Source organism: Macrobrachium rosenbergii, chromosome 42, assembly GCF_040412425.1.
Source record: "Macrobrachium rosenbergii isolate ZJJX-2024 chromosome 42, ASM4041242v1, whole genome shotgun sequence".
NCBI lineage: Eukaryota > Metazoa > Arthropoda > Malacostraca > Decapoda > Palaemonidae > Macrobrachium > Macrobrachium rosenbergii.
The window spans coordinates 12,753,538-12,781,272 of record NC_089782.1 but is presented as its reverse complement, the minus strand read 5'-3'; the positions used below and the strand labels follow the sequence as shown (position 1 = coordinate 12,781,272).

At 33.7% G+C, this 27,735-nt stretch overlaps 2 protein-coding genes across 4 annotated transcripts in view; both read left to right on the top strand.

Moving 5' to 3' along the window:
• The window catches only part of LOC136827948 (cell adhesion molecule DSCAM-like), a 250,663-nt gene extending 240,637 nt beyond the window's left edge, over positions 1–10,026 (top strand). For all 3 annotated transcript variants that reach the window (XM_067085503.1, XM_067085502.1, XM_067085504.1), the window contains 2 exons: positions 9,080–9,174; positions 9,734–10,026. In XM_067085503.1, the coding sequence (XP_066941604.1) occupies positions 9,080–9,174; positions 9,734–9,886 (248 nt within the window). In that variant the 3' untranslated portion in view covers positions 9,887–10,026. The remainder of the gene's footprint in view (positions 1–9,079; positions 9,175–9,733) is intronic.
• A 2,397-nt stretch (positions 10,027–12,423) lies between these two features.
• LOC136827942 (aldehyde dehydrogenase, dimeric NADP-preferring-like) overlaps positions 12,424–27,735 on the top strand; it is a 157,179-nt gene continuing 141,867 nt past the window's right edge. The window contains exon 1 of the mRNA XM_067085486.1: positions 12,424–12,609. The gene's annotated coding sequence lies outside the window, so the exon portion shown is untranslated. The remainder of the gene's footprint in view (positions 12,610–27,735) is intronic.

Sequence of the window (27,735 nt, the reverse complement as noted above, 5' to 3'; positions counted from 1 at the left end):
ATTTTGTTTCACTAAAGAGAGAATTTCTTCATTTTGCTTCACTAAAGAGAAGGTTTCTTCATTTTGTTTCACTAAAGAGAGGATTTCTTCATTTTGTTTCACTAAAGAGAGGATTTCTTCATTTTGTTTCACCAAAGAGAGGATTTCTTCATTTTGTTTCACTAAAGAGAGGATTTCTGCATTTTGTTTCACTAAAGAGAAGGTTTCTTCATTTTGTTTCACTAAAGAGAAGGTCTCTTCATTTTGTTTCACTAAAGAGAGGGTTTCTTCATTTTGTTTCACTAAAGAGAGGGTTTCTTCATTTTGTTTCACTAAAGAGAGGATTTCTTCATTTTGTTTCACTAAAGAGAGGGTTTCTGCATTTTGTTTCACTAAAGAGAAGGTTTCTTCATTTTGTTTCACTAAAGAGAGGGTTTCTTCATTTTGTTTCACTAAAGAGAGGGTTTCTTCATTTTGTTTCACTAAAGAGAGGATTTCTTCATTTTGTTTCACTAAAGAGAGGATTTCTTCATTTTGTTTCACTAAAGAGAAGGTTTCTTCATTTTGTTTCACTAAAGAGAGGGTTTCTTCATTTTGTTTCACTAAAGAGAAGGTTTTTTAATTTTGTTTCACTAAAGAGAGGGTTTCTTCATTTTGTTTCACTAAAGAGAGGGTTTCTTCATTTGTTTCACTAAAGAGAGGATTTCTTCATTTTTTGTTTCACTAAAGAGAGGATTTCTTCATTTTGTTTCACTAAAGAGAGAGGGTTTCTTCATTTTGTTTCACTAAAGAGAGGGTTTCTTCATTTTGTTTCACTAAAGTGAGGGTTTCTTCAATTTGTTTCACTAAAGATAGGGTTTCTTCATTTTGTTTCACTAAAGAGAAGGTTTCTTCATTTTGTTTCACTAAAGAGAGGGTTTCTTCATTTTGTTTCACTAAAGAGAGGATTTCTTCATTTTGTTTCACTAAAGAGAGGGATTTCTTCATTTGTTTCACTAAAGAGAGGATTTCTTCATTTTGTTTCACTAAAGAGAGGGTTTCTTCATTTTGTTTCACTAAAGAGAGGGTTTCTTCATTTTGTTTCACTTCAAAGAGAGGGTTTCTTTCTTTTATTTTGTTTCACTAAAGAGAGGGTTTCTTCATTTTGTTTCACTAAAGAGAGGGTTTCTTCATTTTGTTTCACTAAAGAGAGGATTTCTTCATTTTGTTTCACTAAAGAGAGGGTTTCTTCATTTTGTTTCACTAAAGATTTCTTCATTTTGTTTCACTTTGTTTCAAAAGAGAGGATTTCTTTTTGTTTCACTAAAGAGAGGAGTTCATTTTGTTTCACTAAAGACTAAAGAGAGGGATTCTTCATTTTGTTTCACTAAAGAGAGGGTTTCTTCATTTTGTTTCACTAAAGAGAGGGTTTCTTCATTTTGTTTCACTAAAGAGAGGGTTTCTTCATTTTGTTTCACTAAAGAGAGGGTTTCTTCATTTTGTTTCACTAAAGAGAGGGTTTCTTCATTTTGTTTCACTAAAAAGAAGATTTCTTCATTTTGTTTCACTAAAGAGAGGGTTTCTTCATTTTGTTTCACTAAAAGAGAGAGGGTTTCTTCATTTTGTTTCACTAAAGTTTCTCACACTAAAGAGAGGGTTTCTTCATTTTGTTTCACTAAAGAGAGGGTTTCTTCATTTTGTTTCACTAAAGAGAGGTTTCTTCATTTTGTTTCACTAAAGAGAGGGTTTCTTCATTTTGTTTCACTAAAGAGAGGATTTTTTGTTTCACTAAAGATCATTTTGTTTCACTAAAGAGAGGGTTTCTTCATTTTGTTTCACTAAAGAGGGTTTCTTCATTTCTTCATTTTTTGTTTTTTTGTTTCACTAAAGAGAGGGTTTCTTCATTTTGTTTCACTAAAGTTTTTTGTTTCACTAAAGAGAGGGTTTCTTCATTTTGTTTCACTAAAGAGAGATTTTGTTTCACTAAAGGTTTCTTCATTTTGTTTCATTTTGTTCATTTTGTTTCTTTATTTTCAATTTTCATAAGAAAAAGAGTTTCTTCATTTGTTTTCACTAAACAGAGGTTTCTTCATTTTGTTTCACTGAAAGAGGAGATTTCTTCATTTTGTTTTCTAAAGGAGAAGTTTCTTCATTTGTTTCACTAAAGAGGATTACGCTACATTTTGTTTTCACTAAGAGAAGAGGTTTTCTTATTTTGTTTATAAAGAGAAGTTTCTTCATTTGTTTCACTAAAGAAGTTTTGCTTCATTTGTTTCACTAGATAGTTTCTTATTTTGTTTCACTAGAAAGGTTTCTTCTATTTTGTTTCATAAAGAAGGGTTTCTTCATTTTACAAATTTTCACTAAAGAAGAAGGATTTACTTGTTTATTCACTAAAGATAGGGTTTCTTCATTTTGCTTCACTAAAGAGATGAAATTCTTCATTTGTTTCACTAAAGAGAAGGTTTCTTCATTTGTTTCACTAAGAAGAGTTTCTTCATTTCTTATAAGAGAGGTTTTCTTCATTTTGTTTCACTAAAAGAAGATTCTTCATTTGTTTCTAAAGAAGGGTTTCTTCCATTTTATTTGCATTCACTAAAGAGAGATTCTTCATTTTGTTTCACCTAAGGTAAGGGTTTCTTCATTTTGTTTTCACTAAGAAGGTTTCTTCATTTTGTTTCACAAACAGAAAGGTTTCTCTTCATTTGTTTCACTAAAGAGAGGATTTCTTCATTTTGTTTCACTAAAGAGAGGGTTTCTTCATTTTGTTTCACTAAAGAGAGGATTTCTTCATTTTGTTTCTGCACTAAAGAGAAGGTTTCTTCATTTTGTTTCACTAAAAGAGAGATTTCTTCATTTTGTTTCACTAAAGAGAGGATTTCTTCATTTTGTTTCAATTAAAGAGAGGATTTTCATTTTGTTTCACTAAAGAGAGGGTTTCTTCATTTGTTTCACTAAAAAGAAAGTTTTCTGCATTTTTGTTTCACTAAAGAGAGGGTTTCCATTTGTTTCTCACTAAAGAGAAGGTTTCTTCATTTTGTTGCATTAAAGAGAGGAGTTTCGTCATTTTGTTTCATTAAAGGGAGGATTTTCTTCATTTTGTTTCATTAAAGAGAGGAGTTTCTTCATTTTGTTTCACTGAAGAGAGGGTTTCTTCATTTGGTTTCAGTAGAGAGAGGGATTCTTGATTTTGTTTCACTAAAGAGAGGATTTCTTCATTTTGTTTCACTAAAGAGAGGATTTCTTCATTTGGTTTCAGTAGAGAGAGGGATTCTTCATTTTGTTTCAGTAAAGAGAGGATTTCTTCATTTTGTTTCACTAAAGAGAGGATTTCTTCATTTTGTTTCACTAAAGAGAGGGTTTCTTCATTTGGTTTCAGTAGAGAGAGGGATTCTTCATTTTGTTTCAGCAAAGAGAGGGATTTCTTCATTTTTGTTTCACTAAAGGAGAGGTTTCTTCATTTTGTTTCACTAAAGAGAGGGTTTCTCATTTTGTTTCACTAAAGAGAGGATTTTCTTCATTTTGTTCACTAAAGAGGGTTTCTTCATTTTGTTTCACTAAAGAGAGGGTTTCTTCATTTTGTTTCACTAAAGAGAGTGGTTTTCATTTTGTTTCTAAAGAGAGGATTTTAATTTTGTTTCACTAAAGAGGGTTTCTTCATTTTGTTTCACTAAAGAGAGGGTTTCTTCATTTTGTTTCACTAAAGAGAGTGTTTCTTCATTTGTTTCACTAAAGAGAGGGTTTCTTCATTTTTGTTTCACCAAAAGAAGATTTCTTCATTTTGTTTCACTAAAGATATTAGGGTTTCTTATTTTGTTTCACTTTTGTTTCACTAAACAGAGGGTTTTCTTCATTTTGTTTCACTGAAGAGAGGATTTTCATTTGTTTCATCATAAAGAGAGGGTTTCTTCATTTGTTTCACTAAAGAGATTACTTCATTTGTTTCACTAAAGTTATAGGGTTTCTTCACATTTTGTTTCACTAAAGAGAAGTTCTTCATTTTGTTTCACTAAAGAGAAAGGTTTCTTCATTTTGTTTCACTAAAGATAGGGTTTCTTCATTTTGTTTCACTAAAGAGAGAGGGTTTCTTCATTTTGTTTCAATAAAGAGAGGAGTTTCTTTCCATTTTGTTTCACTAAAGATAGGGTTTCTTCATTTTGTTTCACTAAAGAGATGATTTCTTCATTTTGTTTCAATTAAAGAGAAGGTTTCTTCATTTTTGTTTCACTTAAAGAGAAGGATTTTGTTTCAAGGTTTCTTCATTACTTTGTTTCACCTAAAGAAGAGGATTTCTTCATTTTTTGTTTCACTAAGAGAGGGTTTCTTCATTTTATTTCACTAAAGAGAGGTTTCTAAAGATCATTTTGTTTCACTAAAGAGAAGGTTTTCATTTTGTTTCTACTAAACAGAGGGTTTCTTCATTTTGTTTCACTAAAGAGAGGATTTTCATTTTGTTTCACTAAAGAGAGGGTTTCTTCATTTTGTTTCACTAAAGAGAGGTTTCTTCATTTTGTTTCACTAAAGAGAAGGTTTCTTCATTTTGTTTCACTAAAGAGAGGGTTTCTTCATTTTGTTTCACTAAAGAGAGATTTTCATTGTTTCACTAAAAGAGGATTTCTGTTTCAATAAAGAGAGGGTTCTTCATTTTGTTTCACTAAAGAGAAGGTTTCTTCATTTTGTTTCACTAAAGAGAAGGTTTCTTCATTTTGTTTCACTAAAGAGAAGGTTTTCTTCATTTTGTTTCACTAAAGAGAGGAGTTTCTTCATTTTGTTTCACTAAAGGGAGATTTTCTTCATTTTGTTTCACTAAAGATAGGGTTTCTTCATTTTGTTTCACTAAAGAGAAGGTTTCTTCATTTTGTTTCACTAAAGAGAGGATTTCTTCATTTTGTTTCACTAAAGAGAGGGTTTTCTTCATTTTGTTTCACTAAAGAGACTAAAGAGAGGGTTTCTTCATTTTGTTTCACTAAAGAGAGGGTTTCTTCATTTTGTTTCACTAAAGAGAGGATTTCTTCATTTTGTTTCACTAAAGAGAGGTTTTCTTCATTTTGTTTCACTAAAGAGAGGATTTCTTCATTTTGTTTCACTAAAGAGAGGGTTTCTTCATTTTTGTTTCACTAAAGAGAGGGTTTCTTCATTTTGTTTCACTAAAGAGAGGGTTTCTTCATTTTGTTTCACTAAAGAGAAGGTTTCTTCATTTTGTTTCACTAAAGAGAGGATTTCTTCATTTTCTTTCACTAAAGAGAGGGTTTCTTCATTTTGTTTCACTAAAGAGAGGGTTTTCTTCATTTTGTTTCACTAAAGAGAGGGTTTCTTCATTTTGTTTCACTAAAGAGAGAGGTTTCTTCATTTTGTTTCACTAAAGAGAGAGGGTTTCTTCATTTTGTTTCACTAAAGAGAAGGTTTCTTCCATTTTGTTTCACTAAAGAGAGGGTTTCTTCATTTTTTCTTTCACTAAAGAGAGGGTTTCTTCATTTTGTTTCACTAAAGAGAGGTTTCTTCATTTTGTTTCACTAAAGAGAGGGTTTCTTCATTTTGTTTCACTAAAGAGAGGGTTTCTTCATTTTGTTTCACTAAAGAGAGGGTTTCTTCATTTTGTTTCACTAAAGAGAGGGTTTCTTCATTTTGTTTCACTAAAGAGAAGGTTTCTTCATTTTGTTTCACTAAAGAGAGGGTTTCTTCATTTTGTTTCACTAAAGAGAGGTTTCTTCATTTTGTTTCACTAAAGAGAAGGTTTCTTTCACTTTGTTTCAAAAGAGAGGATTTCTTCATTTTGTTTCACTAAAGAGAGGGTTTCTTCATTTTGTTTCACTAAAGAGAGGTTTTCTTGTTTTGTTTCACTTTGTTTCAAAGAGAGAGGGTTTCTTCATTTTGTTTCACTAAAGAGAGGGTTTCTTCATTTTGTTTCACTAAAGAGAAGGTTTCTTCATTTGTTTCACTAAAGAGAGGGTTTTCTTCATTTTGTTTCACTAAAGAGAGGTTTTCTTCATTTTGTTTCACTAAAGAGAGGGTTTCTTCATTTTGTTTCACTAAAGAGAGGGTTTCTTCATTTTGTTTCACTAAAGAGAGGGTTTCTTCATTTTGTTTCACTAAAAGAGAGGGTTTCTTCATTTTGTTTCACTAAAGAGAGGTTTCTTCATTTTGTTTCACTAAAGAGACAGAGTTTCTTCATTTTGTTTTTCAAAGAGAAGGTTTCTTCATTTTGTTTGACTAAAGAAAGTGTTCTTCATTTTGTTTCAGTTAAAGAATTTCTTCATTTTGAGGATGCCATTTTGTTTCACTAAAGAGAGTTTCTTCATTTGTTTTCACTAGAACGAATTTTGTTTCACTAAAAAGAGAACATTTTGTTTCACTAAATGAGAGGGTTTCTTCATTTTGTTTCACTAAAGAGAGGGTTTCTTCATTTTGTTTCAAAATGTTAGGACTGATCGAAAGTGACTTTCTCTCAAATAAAAGATATCTTGATCATTGTTAAGAAAAGAATTAAAATTAAAGAACTTGAGGATGCCAAAAAAGATTTCTGCGCAGTTTCACAAAGAGTTCATATATCCTTTTGTAGGATTTTGTTTCACAAAGAGGGTTTCTTCATTTTGTTTCACTAAAGATTTACAAACAGCCTTCAAATACCTGTTATTAAAAATTCTATCGATACTTTTGTCACCATATCTACATTGTTATTAATTAATAAATATCTGTATAAGTGGGTTTCATATATCCTTTTGTAGGAATTTACAACAGCCTTCGATAATTTCATAAAGAACTAAGATTTTTTTTAACTCCCATGCTCTTTTCATTAAGATTTCTTAACTCCCCGTAGTAGGGAGGATAGTGCCGTCAAAACACATGTGGTGCACTGTAGGCATTACTTAAGGTTCTCTGTAGCGTGCCCTCGGCCCCTAACTGCAACCCCTTTCGTTCCTTTTACTGTACCTCCTTTCATATTCTCTTTCTTCCACCTTACTTTCCACCCTCGCCTAACAGCTGATTAATAGTGCAACTGCGAGGTTTTCCTCCTGTTACAACTTTCAAACCTTTTACTGTCAATTTCCATTTCAGCGCTGAATGACCTCATTGGTCCCAGTGCTTGACCTTTGGCTTAAATTCTATATTCAGTTCAGTTCATTTCATTCTCTCTCTCTCTCTCTCTCTCTCTCTCTCTCTCTCTCTCTGCGCCATAATACACGAAGATGTTACTCGGTCCAACTTTTTAAAAGAAACATATAAAAACATCAGCATCAGCCTGGGAACGTATAAATTAGATCCACTTTGCCCAAACGATTTATGTAACAAGTACAAGTTATTTGTAGCATTGTACTTTCCCTGCTTAGAGAGGTCCAAAACAACAAAGCACTTTACTTGTTATTTTCCATCACGAAGTAACCCAGGTGTGAGACTTCGGCGGTCTTTCAAAAACAAGATTACGACCAATGGAGGCGGGATCTTCCATCAGTAACAAGTGGCTGTTATCCGTTACCCGTACCCGTTGTTCGTTGGTTCGTCCCCAAGCCCCCTTGTTTTACCGTTTTCCCATAGCACTTATATTTTAAGAAGCCTTTGCTGTTTTGTACCACTCATCTGGAGATGTGGCGATATCTCAAGATCGGTCACTAGAAAACACTGTCTTGTTTTTTCCATTATGTGCAGGTTTCTTTACCAAACAACTATTTCCCTTCCAAAAATAGTGCTCCAGAAGGTGTTGCTTCTCCGATTTACAGCAAGCATTTATGAAATTATACATTATATATATATATATATATATATATATATGTATATGTGTGTGTGTGTGTGTGTGTGTGTTTGTGTGTGTGTACACATAAATAATGTGTGTGTGAGAGAGAGAGAGAGAGAGAGAGAGAGAGAGAGAGAGAGAGAGAGAGAGAGAGAGAGAGAGATTGGTGTGCATCCGTGGCAAAAAGGCTATCACATCATTTAACCAAATCTTTGAATGGCGATAGAGAGAATAGAGGCCTCAGTGAAAAAATTGAAAAATTTTAAAGGTTATTAGAAATGGCATGCCTGTTGCCGTATGTTAATTTATGGCATCCTAACTGATCTCTCCCTTTTCCTCCTTTAGTCCTCAATTATATATATATATATATATATATATATATATATATATATATATATATATATATATATATATATATATATATATATATATATATATATATGTATGTGTATGTGTGTTTATGTTTGTCCGTGTTTGTCAGTGTTGAAAACATTCATAACAACATTGAGGCACTAATTTTTTTTTATCATATATTATAAATTGAGTAAAATTCAAATTTGTTTTTAGAATAGAAATACATATAATTCTGTTGCTGGAAAAACTCTCACATTCCATTAATAGGATTAAAAATAAAATCTAATATCTTCACCTCCCCCTCTCAGCGTTCATGTCGGAGCTTGGATGTTTGTTCTGCGGCGTTTCATGAAACCTGAATTAATTAACCACGAAATCTCGTTTTATTGAGAATTTAATTACCTCTGCAAGGTAAACTTCTCTGACATTTTTGCCTCCAGGCATTCAAAGCAAAGTGAGTTTGTCGCGATTTTTTTTTATAAGAGTTTCAGTATCGATCCTGGGCATATATTTAACACGATTAAACTTTCGCATACCGGATTCTCTTCCACATATGTTCCTAATCCCGTAGGGGGTTAGTGCCGTCAGTGCACCTCATGTGGTGCACTGCAGGCATTACCTAAGGTTCTTTGCAGCGTCCCTTCGGCCCCTAGCTGCAACCCCTTTCATTCCTTTTACAGTACCTCCATTCACACTCTATTTCTTCCACCTTGCTATCCAGCCTTTTCTAACAATTGTTTCATAGTGACACTGCTTTGACGTTTTCCTTCTGCAGCACCTTTCAAACCTCTCTACTATCAGTTTCCGTTTCAGCGCTGAATGACTTCGTAGGTTCCAGCGCTTGGCCTTTGGTCTAAATTCTACATTCTATTATATTCTATTCTATATGTTCCTAAGAGTGATAAAGTACTACGTAAAATAGGTTATCAAATTTATAAGTAAAGATGTTGACGGATAAAACACACAATTGACACTCACCTCTCACCCTGAACAAACAAAGCAAATGCCTTGAAAGCCTTTGTTTCCTTCGCTTCACAGAGATCCTTGCCCTGGACGCGCCCTCCAGCAGCAGCCCTCCTGTGGAGCCTTCGACAAGTACGCCGCTTCCCGACCAGACGCCTCCCCCTCCCAGGGTAGGGGATTTCTGTAATCCTCTTGTGTTACGGGCAAATATCTTAGTATTAAGGGGATTTTTCCCGCACTGTTTCTTTCCATTTAATTTTTCTGTCTTCGTGCTATTCTTTTTCAAAGGATGTAAGTGAAATAAAAAACATAAAACAGGTGAAAGATAGATGAATAAGTTAAAAACAGAGCCATTATATAACTCAAATCAAATAAATGACTAGTGTTAATAAATAAGTAGGTTGAATCTAATAACCAAAATAAAGAAAATATAAAATAAGAAGAAAGCAAATAAAAGATAATGGAAATAAGATACATGAATAAAACTAACTCAATAAAAATATGATTAAGATAAAATTATTAAATTGACAAATATACTAAAGTTAACAAGTAACAGAAAAAAAATTAAATACAGTAATATATATATATATATATATATATATATATATATATATATATATATATATATATATATATATATATATATATATACACATATATATATATATATGTAAAATAATTTCTAATCCCAGAGCACTGAAATACGAACACCTTCTTTTCCTACCGCAGATGAGAACAAGCAGCAACGAACGACTGTGCCGTAGCAGCAAGGAGTCGATGAGGAGCACGGAAGTCATATGTCAGCGGGAAGGAGCTACGACGAGCAGGCTCCTAGGAGGGATGGACCTGGCAAGGATTAAAGGATCCTTCATGTTAAAGTGAGGCACCTCCTCTCTCCCTGGTCTTATCCCTCCTCGTTCAGAAAAGGGAAGACCTACTGCGTCGCCAGAGCCACATTTTAATTAATGCTTATGTGAATGTTTTTGCTGGATATATTTTGTAATAAAGTCTTTTTTATTCTTGCTGGTGTTTCAAGATTCTCGTGGTTATCCTTAATATTGAAAGTAAGTAAACAGGTGGGTACAATGATTTGTCACTAGTTCCTCGTTGGACGGGTGGGTACCGTTCTCGGCTAGCACTTTGCTGGCCCACGTTCGAGTCTCCGACCGGCCAATGAAGAAATAGAGAAATTTATTTCTGGTGATAGAAATTCATTTCTCGTTGTAATGTGGTTCGGATTCCACAATAAGCTGTAGGTCCCGTTGCTTGGTAACCAATTGGTTCTTATTCACGTAAAATAAAGTCTAATCCATCGGGGCAGCCCTAGAAGAGCTGTTAATCAGCTTAGTGGTCTGGTTAAACTAAGGTTTAACATGGCTGCACATTAATAGAATATTACTTATACTGTATGGTATCGATTTTTTGTTTACCACAGTAGCTGAGTTGATAAAATCCATAAAAAAACAATTTCATTACGCAGACAGTAAATGGATATATTTTCACAATTTTTTTTTGAAGAGCTATCTTTGGATATAATGCATGCCTGTAACTATACAACCACCTGTTCTGTTCTCGTTTTCATTCCTATCTTTTCTTTACTTGTAAACATCTTAAATAATGTGGACCAACCCACATACCAGGAATGAAATGTACTCCAAGTAGAACGATGTTCTTCGTTATGAAACTTCTCATATGAGCGTAGTGAACTATGACAGAATATTTTGGCAAGAAATGGAAGGGGAGGATTTCTGGTGTGTTATTGTGTGTGGCTGGAGAAATTACACAATAAAATTGCTTGAGGTAGAACTTGCCGGCAAGCAAATGAACAAACTAAAATGTAGACGTTGAGGGAAGCAAAGATAAGGAGAGAGAAAATTTTAAACAGATCAATTATGAAACCACTGGACTGGATATCACTCAAATGGTAAAATAACTGCATTACTAGTTTAAGCTAAAGAGGCTGAAAACGAGCAAAAAATAAATAAATAAATAATAATACCAGCAAATTTATCCTCTTCCTCTTTCTCTTAAAATAACTATATCGTCGCCCAGAGTCAAAAGTTTTGAAATTGAGTTACACTTTCGTTAATACTTCCCTTCCCAAAACGTCATCTCGGGAGAATAAACTATCTTACGAGGAACTTGAACTTCGAGAGTTTTTCCTGGCGGCTAATGGCCAGACATAATCACTCAGGATATATTTTTATAAGCTGAGAGTCGTTTTTCTTTCCGGGATTTCAAGTTTCTTGAACAATGTCTCACTATACTTTAATAACAACCTTTCTTTATTGGACCACTAAATCTGAGCCTCTATGTGAACTTAGTGTCTTGACTAACACCCCTAATCTTCACTTATTATCAGAGCTACATTTAAAAGTAGCTTTAATACAGTACAAGATCCAAAATCTATTTTCTATTACTTTTTTATATCGTAACGTTACTCAATTAACGTTGTCTGTTACCTGTGTGGTGGTGAGACAGATAAAACCGGGAATGCATAGACTCGCTGATAACCACTCAACAACCCTACAACAAACATTAGTGTCAGTTTCAAGTAAATGAATCAAGCGTGTAGAAACAACAAAACTGACACAGAAGCACACACATAAAATAATGAAGGGGAGGTAGTGTGATATACCAAGCACTGTGGATTTATTATGGGACTGATCATGCATTAAGAAGTTAAGGTTAGAGCATTTGCGTTATATTTCATTCATTTAGCAGGACTAAGCAGGTATACGTAAACCGGAACTTTTGAGGAGACAATATGAAGCAACAGAAACTCCAGTGTAACAATGGTTTTCACAGAGAGTGTTACTGTAAGACTTGGTGCATATTTCAAGTTAAAAGAAACGTGAATTGCTCCATGGAACTGTATTACACAATTAACATCCTCATTTGATGTCCATTCCCTTACTGTATTCTACTTAGAGACATGGCTCATCGAAAAGATGAGAGAGAGTATTTAGGGTAGGTGTTTGTGTGTGTGAAACAATAAGAATTCCATATACTACTACTGTTACTACTGCAACCAACATCTGAGTCTTCATTCATAAAGTATATGGGCGGGGTGTCTAGCAAAGTACGTCATACTACAGTATCATTGAGTGGGGGCCTTCAGTAATCACGTTTTACTAGCCTCTGTCTACAAGCATGCTAGATTTAGCTAAGTTTCCCTTTAAATTTCTTTGATTTACTCTGATAAGTGCCTTAATTATGAACATTACACATCACTGCCCATTAGGCTGTGGGTTCAAATAGCTATTTCCAAAATACGATCCATATCCGATTGTTTGGCAAGATTTTATCGACGAAAATCAATTAGACACGGCCCTGAAATGCACAGTAGATGTTTTGTGCTAATACTTTGTGGTTTGGTGAGTCGCCACTAGGGGTGCGCTGTTGAAGCGTCTGAGTCTGGACTCTGGACTCTGGCGGCCATCTGTGTTCAAAAAGCCGGGAACCGCGGGGAGTTGAATGTGTGTTTGGTGTGCCCTGTGATTTTTTTTTTCGTTCGTAATCTTAAAGGTGGTACGTTTTGCAGCTTGTAATAGCAGAATTGGACACAGGAATTCTTCAAGATAAAAGATAATAACATTTCACAGGTAAGCAAGGCATGGTGAATTTTACTTAACCATAATTTTGTGCAAGTCAGTAATGCCTTCTTGGCAGTAGATACGTTTTCAGCGTAAACAAGTTTTGTATTTTCAGCAAACTGTTTGTGACGTACCCGGATGGCGATTTCAAATTTGAAATCAGAACATGATATTTGTTTTACATGCCATGTCAAAAAGTTATTACTCATTATAAAAAATGCATTGTGCAGAGTAGGCCCATAGGCTAAGCTACTGGTTGTGACAACAAGGATACGTGCTGTATTTTGTCAGTCATTAAGAATCCGTTGTAGTAGGTAGGCCTGTAGGATACTGGCTATGACAACATCAGTTTTTCAGTTTTAGACATGTAAAAGTGGTGTTAGAGTTATGTAACAAAATACATTTTATCAAACTTGGTTCCGGAACAAAACTCCGTAACGTCACACATTGGTTTATTTCAGGACGACGCGACGTAAACAAACCGTAGAAAACAAATACTATCAGATTCAAATAAAAAGTAGATGCATTTTTTGTGTTACAAACCCTGGTTAGATTTATTTTTTCGACAAACGATTTCTCATAGATTGGAATTAGCAAGACACTGAAGTATGGTAGCCTAGGCTAGACATGATGTAAACCGCTCATTTTGCAAGCTACTATATCATTCAAACCTTATTCCGAGTATAAGTTAATATCGAATATATAAGAAATTCCTCTGGTATAAAAGTTAGCAAGTCATCATGCTAAGGAGAAAAAAAAATAGCTTTTAAGAATGGTAACAACAAGGCAGAGAATCTAGGCCAAGCAAACATTAGGCCTATGCCTATCGACCCGCCAGGCATTTTTATTGATTTGTCCCTATAAGAGCAATTTTATTCCGAATAATTCAGAACTACAGTGCTTTCTTGTGGTAGGGCTTATTTAACATTTCTAAGTCTCGTTCCAAAGCCTTGGAATTGACAGAAATGACTTAGCTAAACTTTTTGTTGTCAGGTTGTTTACAAGATGGTGAGCAAGGCGGGAAAAATCTTATTTTGCTATAAATGTTTTCAAAACTTTTACTAAATAATACTTCTGGCAAGTAGAAGTTAAGCAAAATGCAGTTTGTTGAACGAAAGTGATACTGCCTCGCAGTGACGCTATTTCTTGCTTGCCATTGGAAATGCTACGCGGTATGTAGGATTTGAAGCTATAGTTCGTGTTAATATGCTTTATTTTAAACCTATTACAGTGACGCATGAGGGCAATAGCTGTATGTGTGTGTGTATATATATATATATATATATATATATATATATATATATATATATATATATATATATTACATATAATATATATATATATATATATATATATATATATATATATATATATATATATATATTACATATAAATACACACACACAGCCATTCCCTCAAAAGTGTCACTGTAATAGGTTAAAAACAAGACATGTTAACACAAACTATACCTTCAAATCCTACCTACCGCGCAGCATTTCTAATGGCAAGCAAGAAATAGCGTCCGTGAGCCGGATCACATTCGTTTAACAAACTGCATTTTGGATCATAGTTACATTTCCGGAAATATTGTTCAGTGAAATTTTTGAAAGCACCTATAGCAAAATAAGATTTATAAACATACTAATACTCACACACACACACACATTTATATATATATATATATATATATATATATATATATATATATATATATATATATATATATACAATATATACATATACACATACGTGTGTGTTTTGTGCACGTGTGTATTTGTACTGAATACGAGCATACGCAGGAGCTGCAGCTCTCGAATTCAGTTGCTGGTGTTCAAGGATAGGCACTGTACAATTTAAGTTGCTACTTTGGCTTGTTATCTACTCGTCACCCACTCCGAGGTGCTAATTTACTACTGAACACCGTATGGTAAATGTGAAGTAGACGGCCGCACGAAGACATCGTTTATTAACATAATTTGTCGACCACACAATATAGAAATGTGTGTATATAATACTTTGATCCCCGAAGGCCTAGTACTAAACATGGCGTCCCAAGGAGCTTCGGCCAAGTTTAGTACTAGCACCTCGGAGTAGGTGACGCGCGAATAACAAACCACAGTAGCACCCAATTTAAAGTTTATTACCAAGGCCAGCGTTTGACAACTGCATCGTTGCATTTTCAAGGCTATAAACTGTGATTCGACTATAGAATAATTACACTTAAAACACCTATTAAGCAACCAACTTAAATCAAGATAACACATTTAAAGTAATAACACACACTGACACTAAAAAGGTAGACCTACCTAGACGGTGGTTAGAAGAAAAGTATTGAGACTGAAAGAGAAAAAGGGAATGAAAAGACAAATTGGACCTTCAGGAAATAAACAGTGGAGTAGATGATGTTTGGGTGTTTAACAATGGAACTGTTAATTTTATCATAATATCTTTTTGTTTTCGCTATTGTTCGAAGTTTTTTTTTTATTAACTATATGTGTTTTGCTTATTATCGAATGATTTCTGTTTGATTATTCTGGTTGGACAAGCTGCTCCCAGTTTTAACGCTAACGTTTCTATTACCGTCTATGCGTACTTTCAACAGCCTTTTGGTACATCGAACGAAAGTCCCCAGATTATTTTATATATCTCGGGCATGTCTAGTTATAAATGACATTGGAAACAGCGCTATGACTTCGCTATTGAGCTTGAGTAAGGAACCAAGTGTGCAGGGATTTTTCGAAATTAGTTTAAGGTTTAGGCTGGTTTGTTCAGTAAGGCCATCAGTAGCTTCCTGCAACAGATCATTCATAGGCGCAATATGAAGGCAAAAAGTTTGAGGGGTTGTTATATCTTTACATATGCGTGTGTTTGTTAGAAGAGAACATATACAATTTAGTTGTATGTATATATTAATGGGTGTTCGATATAAATCAACATTTCAATTTTTTTTGTTGAAGGAAAATATATACTTATTTAAAAATGCATTTAGATTACCGATCGTGTGTGTGTGTGTGAGAGAGAGAGAGAGAGAGCCAGGAATAGAAATGAATGCTATTGAAAGAGTATTTTTGGAAGGGTTTGAATGTATGCCTTGACGGGTCAAGAGAATATGAAATTGCGGTTGTACGAGGTGGGGAATGGAGAAGATAATGTGGAATGATTGGAAACATAGCTGGGTTCTTGGAAATGTATAGTTATCTAAGGAGGATTTTCTTACGTAGGAATTGGTGAGGAAAAGAATTAAGTTTTTTAGTGGCGCAAAATGAATGGAAGAGCAGTTCAATGGATTCAATGGTAAAAAAGGGGGTTAGAGATCTACCTGGTAATTGTTTGGCTAGAGCCAAAGTTACCTTACATAGAAGTTTAAGCTGGAGAAGAAAGGGTGTGAATGTAGATGTAAATGTAATAATGACAGGCCTTATAAAAAGGAAGTGAGATGTGCATAATAAGTATACCATGGTTTAACCAGACCACTGAGCTGATTAACAGCTGTCCTAGGGCTGGCCCGAAGGATTAGACTTATTTTACGTGGCCAAGAACCAACTGGTTACCTAGCAATGGAATCTACAGCTTATTGTGGAATCCGAACCACATTATACCGAGAAATGAATTTCTATCGCCAGAAATAAATTCCTCTAATTCATCATTGGCTGGCCGGAAACTCGAACTCGGGCCTAGCAAAGTGCTAGCCGAGAACTCTACCTACTCGTCCAACGAGGAACTATGATAAAGAGAAAATGGAGGTAAATGGTGGAGTTTAAGAAGTGGGCAAAATCTGAGGATTTGGTCTCAGAGTTGGCACGAATTTTTGAAATAAGGGGGTTAAAAGAATGAATAAAGCAGTGTATAAGTGATGAGATAAGGAATTGAGAGATTTGATGGGCATTTGCATAACAAAAATGAAGATCTTGTGCACAGATATATATAAATATAAATACACACATACATACATATATATATACACATATATACATATATATATATATATATATATATATATATATATACACATATATATATATATATATATATATATATATATATATATATACATACACACATATATATGTATAACTGAATCACAAAAATATGGAATGTGATGAACATATAAATAAAGACAAAATCCACAAAGGAAAGAGAAACAATGGAGTGCTGCAAGGCCTTTCGACTTATTGTCCTTTACTTAGCAGACTGGAGAAATATAAAAGTAAGTTTACATATGACAGATGCGGATTACAAAGGAAAAAATATACCTGGAATCCAACACAATTGAAGAATTAGTAGAACTGTCAAAACAAGGTTAAATATTTAAGAGGTTTTACAGAGGATTAGGATCAACCGTTCAGAAGCAGGGACAGGACATTTAAAAGATTATACAAGGAGGTGACTGACCACCAAAAAATGTTATCAAAGTACAACTCAATAATTCTCCTTTTTTTTTGTAAACAATAACAATCTTTGCTAGATAACATTTTCACAAATAAAAAATTGTTAAACATATGAATGTATAGAAAATATATATAAGGTAACTAATTTGTAATTAAGTCAGTGATTTTATCTTTTAGGTCGTTCTTGAACATTTTCCTAATACAGGTGTCCAAAAAATACATGCCAGGCCTAAGGTTAAAATTACAGCTGGAAGTAAGCTGTATAATAGCGGATTCCAAAGATTTATTGAAGAGAAATCTTATGATCTGGCAATCACTGAACTTTCAGTCCAATTTATTCTGTGAGAGTTTTCACTTGAATGAATATAGCATTGGATGTTTGCCCATTTTAACAGAATACTTATGTTGCTTAATACGTACATCTAAATCTTTGCTAGATTGGCCAATATAAAAAGAGGGGCAGTCCAAACATGAAAATTTATATATTTTGTTGTTGTTTTCTTTAGGGCTATTTTTTATTAACATTCCTTTAGTGTGTTATTGTAGGAAAAAAATGAGGTTGACATTAAAAGACTGTAACTGATTTTATGTTTTCAAAACCACTAAAATAAGCAAGCAAAGAATGTTCTTAGGGGTTTCTTTCTCCGTGTTACTTTCACTATAAAACTTTTTGTGGGCTTTATTATAACAAATATCTAGTATATGTGAAGTATAACTTATAGCTGTCCCTATTTTTCTTATGTATTCGATTTCTTGATCCAAATACTGGGGACTGACAATGCGCAAAGCTCGTAAAAACATAGAGGAAAAAATTTATATTTTGATATTACGGTGATGGCCTGAATAAAAATGAACATACGTTAAGTTGTTGGTTGGTTTCCTATAAATACTGAATTTGCATTGAAATGGTTCTCTGTGTATTAAAACATCTAAGAAGAAAGGGAGGCAATTGTCTTTTTCTAATTCTAAAGTAAACTTAATGGATGGTACCTGGTTATTCAAATTAGAGAGTAAATCATTTACATCAATACCAGTAGGCAAAACAGCTAAAATATCGTCAACATATCTATACCACTTTAAAGGAGTATAAATGATATTAGGTAAATATCGTTTTTCAAAGAATTCCATATACAAGTTTGAGAGAAGTGGAGATAAAGGGTTGCCCATTGCCATACCAAATATTTGTTGGTAAAATTCACCATTGAATATAAACTTACAATCACAAATGCACAACCTAGTGAGTGAAATGGTATGACTTACAGGTAGAGGTAAATCATGATGGATTAGTTCATTACTAAGATACTCTAAAATAGAGTCTATAGGGACTCTAGTAAAGAGAGAGCAAACATGAAAACTAACGAATATATTTCGAAAGTTTATATGATATTGAGCCAACAGTACTGATAATAGGCCGCATAGGATTATTTTCTTTGTGCGTTTTTACTAATCCGTACAAGTATGTTACAAGGGAAATTTTGCTGACAACTGACCTATTAGTTCTTTTTTGTCTTTTAAGGATTTTTTTCACTGTGCTATTGAAATCTTTATGACTTGATCAAGGTGATTCTTTGTTAGTTTTTTGTAAGTCGTATCATCATCTAGTAGGGCTTGCATAGATGATATGAAGCCAGCTTTATCTAAAATTACAATACTATTCGACTTATCAGCTTTTGTGATGTGGATTGTGTTGTCTTTTTTTAAGATCGGTCAAACTTTTCTTATAGCGAGCAGGGAAATTACTTTCGTGAATAGCACTGGCAGCTCCATAAACAATACCTTTAATTATGTCAACATGATTCTGAGGAAGGTCACAATATTTTTGAAATATACATAGGGACGACGCAATCGTTAAAGAAGAGGGTCTATTCGATATAAAGAAGGATAACCCATATCCGAGGGCACTCACAACATTTTCACTTATTTGTTTACTTGATAAGGTTATAACACAGTCATTATGTGCACAATTAGTCCAGTCACTGCTGTTAATAAGATTTTTAGTCTTCTGTCGAGTTTTCTTGTTAGGGCATCTGTAGTCCTACGAAGTTTTCCATAAATTTCTTGTCGCAGCGAGTCCTTCCAATCAGCCGGGATAGAATGGTTGAATGAAATTCTGGCTTTTTGTAATTCCTTAAATTTTTCCTTCTCCTCTTGCTTTGCGGCTGCTATGTGGCGTTTTAACATCATGGCACTGAATTTATTGAATGGTGATGATCATATCTTCTTAAACGGCGTTGTAGCAAGGATTTAGGGAGCACTTCTTCAGGAACTTGAGTTGAATTCTGGTCGAATGTGCAGCTGGAAGAGACTTGGAGAAGGTAGTGACTAAGCAATTCAAAAGAGGAAACAAGTTAGCGGAAGTAAATGTGGCCCTCATTATGTATAACTGAATCGTGAAAATATGGAACGTGATGAATATATAAATAAAGACAAAATCCACAAAGGAAAGAAAAACAGTGGAGAGCTGCAAAGCCTTTCGGCTTATCCTCCTTTACTTAGCAGACTGAAAAAATATAAAAATAAGTTTACAAAGAAAGCTCATATAAATGACAGATGGGGATTACAAAGGGAACAATGTGTACCTGGAATCCAACACAATTGAAGAATTGGTAGAACTACCAAAACAGGGTTAAATATTTAAGAGGTTTTAGAAAGGATTAAGATCAACCGTTCAAAAGCAGGGACTGGGCAATTAAAAGATTATAGAAGGAGGTGACTGACCACCAAAAAGTGTTATAAAAGTACAACTCAGCAATTCTCTATTTTTTAGTAAACAATAACAATTTCTGCAAGATGAACATTTTTACAAATAAAAAATTATATAAAACATACAAATACATAGAAAACATGTATAAGGTAACTAATTTGTAATTAAGTCAGTGATTTTATCTTTTAGGTTGTTCTTGAACATTTTTCTAATACAGGGGTCCAAATAATACATACCAGGGCTAAGGTTAAAATTACAGCTGGAAGTAAGCTGTATAATAGCGGATTCCAAAAGATTTCTTGAAGAGAAATCTTATGATCTGGCAATCACTGAACTTTCAGTCCAATTTATCCTGTGAGAATTTTCCCTTAAATGAATGAATATAGCACTGGATATTTGCCCAGTTTTGACAGAATATTTATGTTGCTTAATACATACACTAAACTTTTGCTAGATTGGCCAGTATAAAAAGAGGGACAGTCCAAACATGGAATTTTATATTTTATGTTGTTTTCTTTAGGGCTATTTTTTATTAACATTTCTTTTAATGTGCTATTATAGGAAAAAATGAGGTTGACATTAAAATATTTTAACAATGACTTTATGTTTTCTAAACCACTAAAATAAGGTAAGCTAAGTATGTTTTTAGGGGTTTCTTTCTCCATGTTACTTTCACTTTAAAACTTTTTGTGGGCTGTATTATGTTTGGGCTGCCCTTCTTTTTATATTGGTCAGCTTAGCAAAGATTTAGATGTACGTATTAAGCAACATAAGTATTCTGTCAAAATTGGGCAAACATCCAATGCTATATTCATTCATTTAAATGAAAAATCTCACAGGATAAATTGGACTGAAAGGTCAGTGATTGCCAGATCAAAGTTTCTCTTCAAGAAATCTTTTGGAATCCGCTATTATACAGCGTACTTCCAGCTGTAATTTTAATCTTAGCCCTGGCATGTATTATTTGGACCCCTGTATTAGAAAAATGTTCAAGAACGGCCTAAAAGATAAAATCACTGACTTAATTACAAATTAGTTACCTTATACATATTTTCTATGTGTTCGTATGTTTAATATAATTTATTTGTAAAAATGTTCATCTTGCAAAAATTGTTATTGTTTACAAAAAATAAGAGAATTACTGGGTTGTACTTTTATAAAAATTTTTGGTGGTCAGTCACCTCCTTGTATAATCTTTTATTTGTCCTGTCCCTGCTTTTGAATGTTTGATCCTAATCCTTTGTAAAACCTCTTAAATATTTAACCTTGTTTTGGCAGTTCTACTAATTCTTCAGTTGTGTTGGATTTCAAGTACATATTTTTCCCTTTGTAATCCCCATCTGTCATTTATATGAGCTTTCTGTGTAAACTTAATTTTATATTTCTTAAGTCTGCTAAGTAAAGGAGGATAAGTCGAAAGGCCTCGCAGCACTCCATTGTTTCTCTTTCCTTTGTGGATTTTGTTTTTATGTGTGTGTATATATATATATATATATATATATATATATATATATATATATATATATATATATATATATATATATATATATATATATGTGTGTGTGTGTGTGTGTGTGTGTGTGTGTGTGTGTGTGTGTGTGTGTACAAAAGAGAGTGGAAAGGTCATTCAGTAGAAAGTGTTAGGGAAGAATACAGTTTGTAAAACTTGAGATGTGACTGTGAGCAAGAGCTGGCTGAATAAGTTGTTCCTACAGTAAACCAAATGAAACAAAAATGGTTAATCAATAAATGGATCACAGAATAAATTGTGTAAATGGAGAAATGGTTTGTGTCAAACGACTTCTTTTGTATATCTGATGAATGTAGGAGATGCAACATAGACAGCCGAATAGTGCAAGAGGGAAAGAGTCTAGCGTACATTTGAGAATACTTGTGAAAGTAACTTTCAAGGACATAAGGAAGACGATGAAAAGATTGGAGAATAAACAGATGCCACGAGTTCATGGAATCATATGTTAGATGTTGTGCCACAGTAATGAAAGTTTGTTCCACTAGCTGAACAGGCGTTGTAAGGTATATCCAGATGACGGCAAATGTTTCGAAGAAGTGAGGCAAAGACATTGTTTATTTGTATAAGGTAAAGGTTATGGAGGTTCTTAGAATTGTGAGCATCACGGTGTTGTAGTTGGGTTATTTGAAGATTGATTTTTTTGGAGGTTTTTAAATGTCCAGTATGTACCTCGATTCTCGAATGGGGTGAAGAATGTCCATCTAACAACACTTAGATGGGAGAGTGACTGCTTTTACGGAAAAGTAGACCTCGAGGCAAAGCTGCCTTGTGTATCCAATACTGTTTAATAATTTTGTTGGATTGATGCAAGACGATAGGGATGAGGGATGTGATATGAATGCTTTATATTAATGAGATAAGTATGAAATAAGATGGCAGAATAGAGCCATATGTACATCTGTATGTATATGGCTCTATCCTGCCAACTTATCCCATATTTATCTTATTATTCCACAACTTAACATTCATATCAAATCCTTCTTTCCCATCTTTTTGCATCAATATAACCGCAGAAGTATTAAACAGTTTTGGATATATAGCGCAGCCTTGCCTCAAATCTACTTTTCTACTAAATCAGTCACTCTCCCATCTAAATATTATATGATATGCATTGTTCACCCCCTTATATATGTATATATGTATACATATACATGTATATATGTATTTATTTAAACATGTATGTATATACACACACACACACACACACATATATATATATATATATATATATATATATATATATATATATATATATATACATACTGTATATGAATATGGAGATAGGTATTCCTGAGCTTCCATCAGGGATGGTTATATAGTAGAAAAAGCAGATTTGATGCATGGAATTAGTTTCACAGAGATTTTTTGAAACACTCAGTTTAAAGTTTAACCAACTTTTTCCAAGCATACAAATGAGATATTAGAATTTTTATCCTTTGTAGTGGTGACGTTATTGAATTTTGAATCATGATTAATTTTCCAAATTATAATTGTTCCTAGTTCCGATTATTTTGATAGTCAAGAATAATTCCGTTAATTTTTTTATTTCATTATTATTATGGCTATTATTTTTTTGTTTCTATGATGAGGAGGGAAATAGTTCTGCACGTGGTAATCTTTGAATAAAATTCTTTAACTGTACTAATATTTCTGGTAGATCTGGGATACCTCAATAAATGTTTTATACATTTTCCTGTTAATAACGAATTCATTAAAAATCTCTCCTGTTAATAACGGATTTGTACAAATTTATAAACATTTAACGTATTTCACTTTCATTTTATATAAGAACACAGTTAAAGTGAATCATACAAAGCCGGACAATTCGGACCATTAAAACATCTGAAATAATAAATAATTTCAAATGACCAATGGTCTGTATTTACAAATACTTTAATTTTTTCGTCATATTAATAAAAATGCAATGCTGAGCCAATTCTAACGATTCTGTGCAAAGCTCTGTTCCGATTGCAATACTTTCTACCTATAAAAGTGTTCTGTTTTAGACCCACCATATCCTGCTCATAATGTGTTAGTCACTCCATTCCCTTAACAGCTTCCTAATTCAACCCTGTTCGAAACCCTACTCTCAGTCTGTGCAAATCAGGCTGTGTGCCATTAGTTTTGACTGAGACTATATGTATTACATGCAGCTCCTAAGAAAAATTCCCCTTCTACTTGAAAGAAGAAAAAGCATTTCCTGCATGGTTGCTGATTATGGACACTTAAGCACTGACCTCAGTTAACATTTTCTTTATTGATTTGTTGCTCTTTTGTTATTTCTATAACTCAGCCAGTCTTTTTAAAACGTATTTATTTTAATTCTGGGAAACCATCCTTCCATTTACCTCCTTTTGTAAAACTGAATTAAACGGATTCTGTGTTTGGAATGATGCCGCAATTTTGAATTCCGTTTTTGGATGACATTAAATCATAATTAGCGTCACTTTTCCTATTTGCTTCTCTTATGATGTTGCTTTTGGTAGCTGTTAAATTTCGTTTCATTTCGTCCTTATCCTGAACGAGCTATGATATATGTGATAACTTGAAAAGTTTCGATATTTCATGAACATTACCCTTTTACGAGTATCTTTTCTTCATTCTCTAATGATCGTGTTTCCAACGTTTTTCACCTGCATTCCTGCTATTGACTATGATATCTAACATAAATACACTTGAGAGCATTTCCAATGATTTCTTGTGGATTTTGTTTGTATATTTTTTTTTTTTACAAGTTGAATTTGGCCTCATGGAAATGAGAAGAAAAAGACAGAAGAAAATAAAAGGAAATATGCAGACTAGGAAAACCACACGAGCAACTGAGGCGCCCTTGCAAAGGTAAAGCCTCAACCCTGAACCTGAACCACGAACGCAATGGCATTTTGTTCATGTATCCCTTTGATTTTCAAAACTCCTGGGTAGAGGACGTCTTAATGAGTTGCGGAGACTATTTAAAGTTAGTAAAGCGCGTCCCCTCTCTTCTAAAAACCGAGAAGAAGAGTTAATTCTCGAACGATGATGTTAGACTGAAAGTGACGCACTCCTTAATGGTAACCCGAGACTCAGGTAGCCTCAGGTCTGTGCGTCGATGCGAAACTCAAGTCCACTCGAATCATGATGGGAATCGAAAACTTAGTTCCCGAAGCCTTGGCAACAACGAGAAAATAAGGTTAAATATTGACTTGTTAGTAATCTGATACTCATGCGGACTCCGGACGTAGCAGTAGTTTGAGATTCACATTTCACGGTACTTGTGTTCGAAGTTAATTTCCCCTTAATTTATTAAATCCTTTTTTCAAAAATGTATTTTAAAGCTCTGGCTCAACCACTTGCGTTTTATTTCAGTAAAAAACTATAATGTTTTGCGAATTCATCTTCACTGCCAAAAAAATAAACTCCTAAAACGGGGTATTACTGTAAAAAGTATGTATTTCAAGGAATTATTTTTTGAAATTCATTCCAAGGGACATACTGATTCAATTCCGTATAAAAATCAGTTCACTGGCAAAATCTTTCGATGCCCTCTACAGAGATTTATTATATACTTGAAAATATATTAATTTCTGTAATAGCACAAACACTAAAGGAAACTAGTTGGACACTAATTTCATGCAGTAGTTTTTCATTCTGGAAAATAAAATAAAATGTAGAGTAATACCACTGAAATATTACTTCCAAGCAAAAATCGGAATATAGTTAAGAAATAATTCCATATTATATCAACTTATCACTCTAAAATATAAAATCTAAGCGAAAAATATTATAATATCACTCACATTTAAGTGCGATAAAGTTTTTACTCTATTAACTATAACCCAAATTAGTGTTGCAAGGTCATCTCTGCGAGGAAAAATTAATTCTGTAAACAGAATTACTAAACAAAATCCACAAGAAAAATCGAAAATGATCTCACAATCATTTCAAGAATATTTATGTTAACTATCAAATCAGTAGCAGGAATGCATTTCAAAACCCTTTGTCAGATAATAGCTGTTATTATTACTGCACTGCTATAATTTAAAGAATGCCATTTAGAATTTTATAGGTACAAAACACTGAAATTCAGTGAGCACTTTTGGAAGATCATTCTCGAGCAAATTATTTGAAAAATAAAATTATATAGGATTGCCGATCGATTTCATTGAAAATAAATTGCTAACGCTGCTGTGATTTATCCCAGAATATGTATACAATTTTCACTGTAGAATAAAGAAAAATGAAGGAAACCCCTTGAAACGTTATTCCCAAGCAAATTCATGTCTGTAACTATAAGCCTGAACTATACGTCTGTAACTATATGTCTAAATCAAAACTATAAATATGAACTCTTTGCGAGCATTTCTTTAAAAACACCAAGGTCATTATAAATGCTGCGTAAAACTCAATCTCAAACACCTACACTGAAAAAGGCTAAAAACTGAGAAATGATGCTGAAGGCAGATTCCCAAGCACACGGAAGCTTTTCACTGTAAAATTGCTGAAATCTGCAAATACTTTGAAACTATCACCTGGCATAAATAGATATTAGTGTAAAAATATCAACATCTAAAGAAAATCATCACTGTGTTCATATGATTATATGATAACTTGTTGTAAAGGAATGCATTTATACACCCAATCCTAAGAGGTTTTAAATGTACTAATGCTTCAAGGGCGTAATCTTCCACAAAGATAGTTTTAATTGAAGAATACAGCCCTTCTTCTGTGAAAGTTACTGGAACACTTGAATTCTCGGCATACTCCTGCGTCTCTGTTGGTTGCTGAGAAAGAAAGGGCATCCTGGTATTTTTCTGTTAAAATCTGTTCAAGTCTTACTCATTTCGAGATTTCAGAATATGTGTGACTACGGGGGAGATATTTCATAACACTTTATTATTATGTATTTAGTAATGCGGAGAGTTCGGCTCGTGTTTGTTCCTTCCAGGCCAGGCTGCATGATGAAAGATTCAAGAACTGTTTTTAGCAAAACTGCGTGGAAGCAAAGAAAAGATTCATATTAAGTCGAAAATAAGCAATCCTGGCTGCACCTGACGTAATAGGTATATAAATGAATTGTTGCGGAATAAATGTCTGATGAATTAGGGGATTTGATCAGTTATTTCGAAGACATGTGGATTGGTAGACCATACAGGAGGGGTAGGGAAGTGCTCTGTCTCCACTAAATGTTTGGAGTAATGACCCATGTTCAGATTAATCATTCACGGACGAACAATTCTCTCGAAGAATAGCATCGAGCAATATGGAGGCTGATAATATCAAAATTATAGTTAGCTAGTCAGCCTAAACTAGAAGAAAGTCCTATGGAAGTGAACGGCTCATTTTATTTTTATTTTTATGTAGAATGTCATTTAAGTTTTTGAGGGCATAGGAGTGTGCAGGACAGTGAGAAAGACTGTCAGGGTCAGTCGAAGTATAACAGAACTTCAGGGGAAAGATTAGGTCAAGACAGAAAGTTAGTGTTCAGCACCGGAGACTTTGAACAAAAGATCACGGATATTGGGACTATGCGTGGTGAAAGATGCACGCCAGTCTCAAGGTGGTATTTCAGTCATGAGGTAGTCGATACTATTGGCTAAATGTCAACCCCCACATTACCACAGTGACTCTACAACTTCGGGTTCTTTGCACTGCTAAGGACTGGCGACCTTTTGCAAAACAACTGAAATTGACTTTCGAGAAAAAAAAAAAAGGATTACGTTCCCCAGAAATAAAGGAAGGATTATAGGAATAAAGGTTATGACAGAAACAAAGCAAGCTGTATGAATGTTTCTGAGATAACTAGGAATGAAAATGAAGAACCACTAATTATAAATATTAACAATATTGATATTGTTATTGTTATCATATATATCATAGCTAGTGCCATGAATATTGTAATCTCAATAAGATTTTTAGCAAAAGACATTACTGTAAATCTTTATGTTCATAGCATCATCATCATTATTATAACGAGAGTGACAAACAAATTTGCCATGAAATTACATAGTGACTTTCCCAAAAGAGAAGACCAGTACATGAAAACACATCACACGAACAAAAAGAAAGAAGATGCGAATATAAATGGAATCTTTATAAATGCACTTGGACATCAATCTTCCTGATAAGAAATAAATATAGATATAATTACGATAATTAAAGAAGAGCTGAGCAAATAGTTAACACAACAAAACCTAAGCTGGGATTGTGGGAACTTAAACTCACATTGTGAAGGCGTGGTCACACAGCCCGAGGTCACAGGTCACCGGCTGGCGTGAGGCAGCTAAATGTAGCAACTATGATAACCAATCAGCCAGGTACTGTAATCAGTTAGCAAAAGGTAATTGAAAGAGGGGAAGGGTGAGCGCTTCCAGCTACCTAACGGGGTTGACAGAGATTAAAGAGGGCTGTCTCATAAGACCGCTCAGGTTCCCCACGGTACTGTTAGCGTGACCAGCAAGAGTCCTACTATGTACCTATATATATATATATATATATATATATATATATATATATATATATATATATATATATAT